Below are 6,000 nucleotides of genomic sequence, written 5' to 3' on the forward strand. Positions count from 1 at the left end.
TTCATGACAGAGAGTATAAATGAACTTTCTTTTACATAATGAGTATATTCCCAGAAAAGTAAGTATAAAAGCAAGTTTTTATAAAATGCAACTTTTATGCAGTAGTAATTTCTTTATAAATTAATTTTATTATGAATCATTATACAGAAAGACCCTTCATGATTTCAATAACAAACCCTAATTTGTATTTTGTATAATTCTAAATGTTCCTAAGTTAGACTGCTTAAAGCCAAATATGGAGTTGAAATATTAATGCAAATTATAAATATACGATAAATTTACTTATCATAAGGGGAAAAAATCAGAGACTAACACTTGAAATTATCCAAAAAAGTTGATTTTTCATCTATAGTCATAAAAGTGCAACTTTTCAGCCATTTTCTGTGTAAAAATCACAAGAGGTTGACAAGAGAAAGTAGAAATGACATAGAAAAAGGAAAAAGATAAAAGTTTATAGCTATTCACAAATATTAAGGACACAAGTTAAGTGGACCACAATAAAAAAGGAATGAAGATACTTGATCTGAAATTTAAGTTCTCTGTATTTATCAGGCTCATTACATCAATCACAGTCTTAAAAAAAAAAAAAGAAAGAAAGAAAAAGAGAAGACACAGGCCAAGCCTTGCTAGAATCATTTACTAATTTGAACATTTAATAAAAATGCACAATCATAGCTATTAAACACCAAGTATGTACAAGTAACATATTATCTCTACTCTTAAATAACCTTACAAGATAGGTATCATCATCCCATTTATCATAACCCCAGAGAGGTTAAGAGATTTATCCAAAACCATATTGTCATTAATAGAAGAGAAGGAATTTGAACCTAGGTCTGTCCTTTGAAAACAGCAATCTAACTCCCGAATGTTGGCATACAACAATTTTTTAAAACAGATTTTGTTTCATTTACAATGATTATACTTATAAAAGAAATCCTTTAGGGAATTACAGAATACTAAACAACTCATAAGGTAGCAGCAATACTAGAAATTCCACTGAATGAGGCCAAAAATACCTACCAGAATTAAGGTAGAAAGCTATGACTATGACATATTATTAAGACAGTAAGAATCTTTTTTATACACTTCTAGGAAATTTCTATTAACTTTTGTTAACCCAACAGAAAGCCAAAAATAGGATGAAATGGTTTTGTGGTTCAATAAAAAAAAAATCTCAACACTTCAAGTCACATCTTAAGAAAGCATTTCTAAAATAAACTGGGGGTTAGGAGGTGAAGAGGCACAATGAAAATAAAGTATATACAAAACAAAGATAACAACTCAAGACAAACTATTAAAGGGAATATAGATAATTACAATGATTTATTAGGAAAAAAAAGTTTCTCTGATTAAATAACATTCTGAAAATAAGCAGTCATTGACAGGGAATAAAATTATTTTAAATTGAAGGAAAGAAACACAATCATAATACTCCATCTAAAACATCTGTGCAAAAAAGAGATGTCCAAAACCTACAGAAATAACTAAACACATCCTATCAAGAAACTGAGTGAAAAAAAAATGTATATCTCAAACATACAGGAAAAGAATTAAACTTAGACATGGAAAGCATATTTCCAAAGCATAAGAAAAGGAAGCTATTCACTAGTGTACCAGCTCAATGAAGCCATTCCATATCTTGCTGAAGTACAGACTATTAAAATATTTATAACTGCACTCAGTCAATAAAGTGTTACATTAAAATAAGAAACCAGCACAAAAGATTCTGTGAAAGTAAATGAAATTTCTACCTTTGGCCATTTGGGATTGAGAAGTCGGGCTTTGATTGCATCGTCCAGTGCCTTGTCATACTGCTGGATTTTCATATATGCTGCAGATCTATTGCTGTATAAGATGCAATTCTGAGGGTCAACAGCTAGGGCTTCATTGTACAGAACAATAGCTGTGTGGAAATCTCCATCATGACAGGCCTGATTACTCTGACGAACTTTCTCAACAAATTCAGCTTTGCTCAGCACTGGTCCATCAGGACTTCTCCGGCCAATAGTCTTAGCACCAAAGAGAGGAATCTACAAACAAAGAAACTTTGTGAGACAAAGTTTAGATAATCCAGAGAGGTTCCTTGTCTGAATTTCAAGAGAACATGGACATTCTTCACAGTCTGCTTTATATTATAGTTAACTTTTGTACCGTGAAAGACAATAAACTTTCCAAGAAGCAGCCAACATAGTACCTTAAATACAAATGTATCACTATATATGTATGTGTGTTCATATACATACATATAGTTATAAACATACATATTTATACATGTATATATTTTTGATTAAGAGAATGAATGAATAAATGCAAAAACGTACTCAGGCTTTTCCTTGGCAATTTAAAGTTATACTAAGAAAAAAAACAAAAGGGACTTCCCTGGTGGCGCAGTGGTTAAGAATCTGCTTGCCACAGTGGTTAAGAATCCCCCTACCAAGGCAGGGGACACAGGTTCAATCCCTGGTCCGGGAAGATCCCACATGCCACGGAGCAACTAAGCCCGTGTGCCACAAGTACTGAGCCTGTGCTCTAGAGCCCATGAGCCACAACTACTGAGCCCTGAGCCCGCATGCCACAACCACTAAAGCCCCCGCACCTAGAGCCCATGCTCCGCAACAAGAGAAGCCACCGCAATGAGAAGCCCTCGCACCACAATGAAGAGTAGCCCCCGCTCGCCGCAACTGGAGAAGACCCGTGCGCAGCAACAAAGACCCAATGCAGAAAAAAGTAAAATAAATTAGTTAATTTTTTTAAAATCTACAAACAATAAATGCTGGAAAGGGTGTGAAGAAAAGGGAACCCTCTTGCACTGTTGGTGGGAATGTAAATTGATACAGCCACTATGGAGAAGAGTATGGAGGTTCCTTAAAAAACTAAAAATAGAATTACCATATGACCCAGCAATCCCGCTACTGGGCATATACCCAGAGAAAACCATAATTCAAAAAAACACATATACCCCAATGTTCATGGAAGCACTATTTACAATAGCCAGGTCATGGAAGCAACCTAAATGCCCATCGACAAACGAATGGATAAAAAAGATGTGGTATATATACACCATGGAATATTACTCAGGCATAAAAAGGAACGAAATTGGGTCATTTGTAGAGACGTGGATGGACCTAGGGACTGTCATACAGAGTGAAGTAAGTCAGAAAGAGAAAAACAAATATCGTATATTAACGCATATTTGTGGAATCTAGAAAAATGGTACAGATGAACCTGTTTGCAAGGCAGAAATAGAGACAAAGACATAGAGAACAAACGTATGGACACCCAGGCGGGAAATGGGGGGTGGGATGAACTGGGAGATTGGAATTGACATCTATACACTAATAGGTATAAAATAGATAACTAATGAGAACTTGCTATATAGCACAGGGAACTCTGCTTAGTGCTCTGTGGTGACCTAAATGGGAAGGAAATCCAAAAAAGAGGGGATATATGTATACATATGGCTGATTCACTTCGCTGTACAGTAAAAACTAACACAACACTGTAAAACAACTATACGCCAATTAAAAAAATATATATATATAAACTATGCTAAGTTATCTTTGGATATAAGACTGTGAGTTATTTTCTTAAAATTTTCTCTTACCCAAATGTTGGGCAATAAGCATATATAAGTTTTAAATTTTAAAAAAATAAAACTTTTTAAAAATAAATTTTCATGTACCAATGAATCTTTTTAGACTGGCAAATTTGGTAACTATAATTTTGCTACTACCATGGAATTTCAAAGACAAACATCAGTTTTTGGAGATCACCAAAAAGAAAAAAAAATCTGATATAAATTGTATCTTGGCAATTTAAGACCTGTCTTTGACGTTGATTTTTCCAAATCACTAAGTTTTCTATGACTTTATAGCAGTGACTTTAAAATGAAAGGGAGTGAATGAGTCAAATGTTATTCATTTTTAAAACAGGAAAATTATAAACTGCATTAGAGTACCGAGGATAGAAGCTTAAGACAGCAGTATCAAGAGAGACAACTTACAATTTCAAGCAGGCTTGCCCTAAGTGAAATTACAACAAAAAGTGTGATTTCCTTCCCGGTGTCTTCCTTTAAGACTCAGTCCAGTCCCTCTATTCAAAAGTGCATAATATTTTTTTTCTTTTTTTCTTTTTTTTTGGCTGCATTGGGTCTTTGTTGCTGCGCTCGGTCTTTTTCTAGGCGCAGTGAGCGGGGGGGGGGGGGGATCTAGGTGTGCGGGCTTCAGTAGTTGTGGCTTGCGGGCTCTAGAGCACAGGCTCAGTAGTTGTGGTGCACAGGCTTAGTTGCTCTGCGGCATGTGGGATCTTCCCGGACCAGGGCTTGAACCTGTGTCTCCTGCATTGGCAGGCGGATTCTTAACCACTGCAAAAAGTGGATAGATCTAATATGTGACACATCAACATGCACAAAAGTAATATATCCCTCACAGAGGTATTTGCATTAAAAAGAGCAGACTTCACAGAGAGCAGGAAGAAGGCAGAGCTAATCTCTCACACAGGCAACCAGATTTTTTCCTCTGCTTATAGGGGTATCATATCCTAGATTTCCCGGACAATTTAAAATATCCTAGAAGTTTCAAATATCAGTGCCCAAGTTATATCCTTCAACTACCTCATATCAAAGTGACCAATAATGTACTCTAGTTAGGGTTTTGTTTTTTATTTTTAATTATGATCATGAAACATATTGCTTGAAAGTGAATGGACTATGGAACATTTACCAACCAGGATTTTCCTAAACAACCTTGATGTTTATTTATTTCATCTGCATCATCAAATTAATATGTAAGACAGTGACAATGTATACGACTGATTTCATTTTGGAAAATACAGTCATCATGACTCTACTTAAAGGCAATACTAGCCATAAGTCATAGAAACAAATTCTACATTTGAAAATTCAGGGGTACAACATAAAAACAGCAATAACAGCCTTTAAAAGTAAAATCGCTAGGTTCACACAGCAGCCTAAAAGTGAAAAAGACATGATCCTACTATTACAGCATTCCCTGCTTCCCAGGGTAATTTGGTTCAATGCCAAAATAGATAAGAATCAAATTAAGAAAGAGTCTGCATTCTATTACCTCCATATACAGTAACACAAAGTAACATTTTCCAAAACACATTCCAAGGAAACCCAGGTCCTCAGGAGACTAGGATAAACAAAGTTGAATTAAGTTTCTTCTTTAGTGGAAGACCTCTAAGAGCTTCTATTTTGCACACCGTGAATCTGAGAGAAGAGATACCATACATTATAAGATCAAAGTATCTTTTTGGTGGAGAACCTAGCTGGACCAGAAAATGCTTGAAACACTAATGTAAACTATTAAATATAAGGCCTCTGAGAGCAAAGAAAAACGCCATGGAAAAGTCAATGCTAGTGCAGAAAGATTATAAATACCAGAGAAGAACTCCAACACCATCATCACCACCAAGTACCCACAAATTTAAGAGAAAATGCACTCTAGTTAAGTGTCCATAGAAGTATCTAATCTGTCAAAATACGCCTGTATCTACTCAGCGGGTTACAATGTGGTCCTTAGGAGGCTAAGAAATAGCCATTTTTGTGTATGGTTTTTTAAAAGGGATATAGGGGCTTCCCTGGTGGCGCAGTGGTTGAGAGTCCGCCTGCCGATGCAGGGGACACGGGTTCGTGCCCCAGTCCAGGAAGATCCCACATGCCGCGGAGCGGCTGCGCCCGTGAGCATCGGTGAGCCACAACTACTAAAGCCCGCACACCAGAACTACTGAAGCCCACGTGCCTAGAGCCCGTGCTCTGCAACAAGAGAAGCCATCGCAATGAGAAGCCCAAGCACCGCAACAAAGAGTAGCCTCTGCTCGCCACAACTAGAGAAAGCCCGCACACAGCAGCGAAGACCCAATGCAGCCAAAAATAAATAAATTTAAAAGAATAAATTATTTTTAAAAAAGAAAAATACTTATCATCCTTTATATTAGAAAACTATAGGGGCTTCCCTGGTGGCGCAGTGGTTGAGA

At 36.4% G+C, this 6,000-nt stretch overlaps 1 protein-coding gene across 1 annotated transcript in view; it reads right to left on the bottom strand.

Annotated features, from left to right (window-relative positions):
• TTC28 (tetratricopeptide repeat domain 28) overlaps positions 1-4,183 on the bottom strand; it is a 540,393-nt gene extending 536,210 nt beyond the window's left edge. Inside the window, exons 1-2 of the mRNA XM_024741376.1 lie at positions 4,007-4,183; positions 1,755-2,033 (exon numbers count right to left, since the gene is read on the bottom strand). Coding sequence (XP_024597144.1) covers positions 1,755-1,829 — 75 coding nt within the window. The 5' untranslated portion in view covers positions 1,830-2,033; positions 4,007-4,183. The remainder of the gene's footprint in view (positions 1-1,754; positions 2,034-4,006) is intronic.
• Positions 4,184-6,000: the final 1,817 nt, after the last annotated feature.

This window comes from Neophocaena asiaeorientalis, unplaced genomic scaffold (assembly GCF_003031525.2).
Source record: "Neophocaena asiaeorientalis asiaeorientalis breed wild unplaced genomic scaffold, Neophocaena_asiaeorientalis_V1.1 scaffold648, whole genome shotgun sequence".
NCBI lineage: Eukaryota > Metazoa > Chordata > Mammalia > Artiodactyla > Phocoenidae > Neophocaena > Neophocaena asiaeorientalis.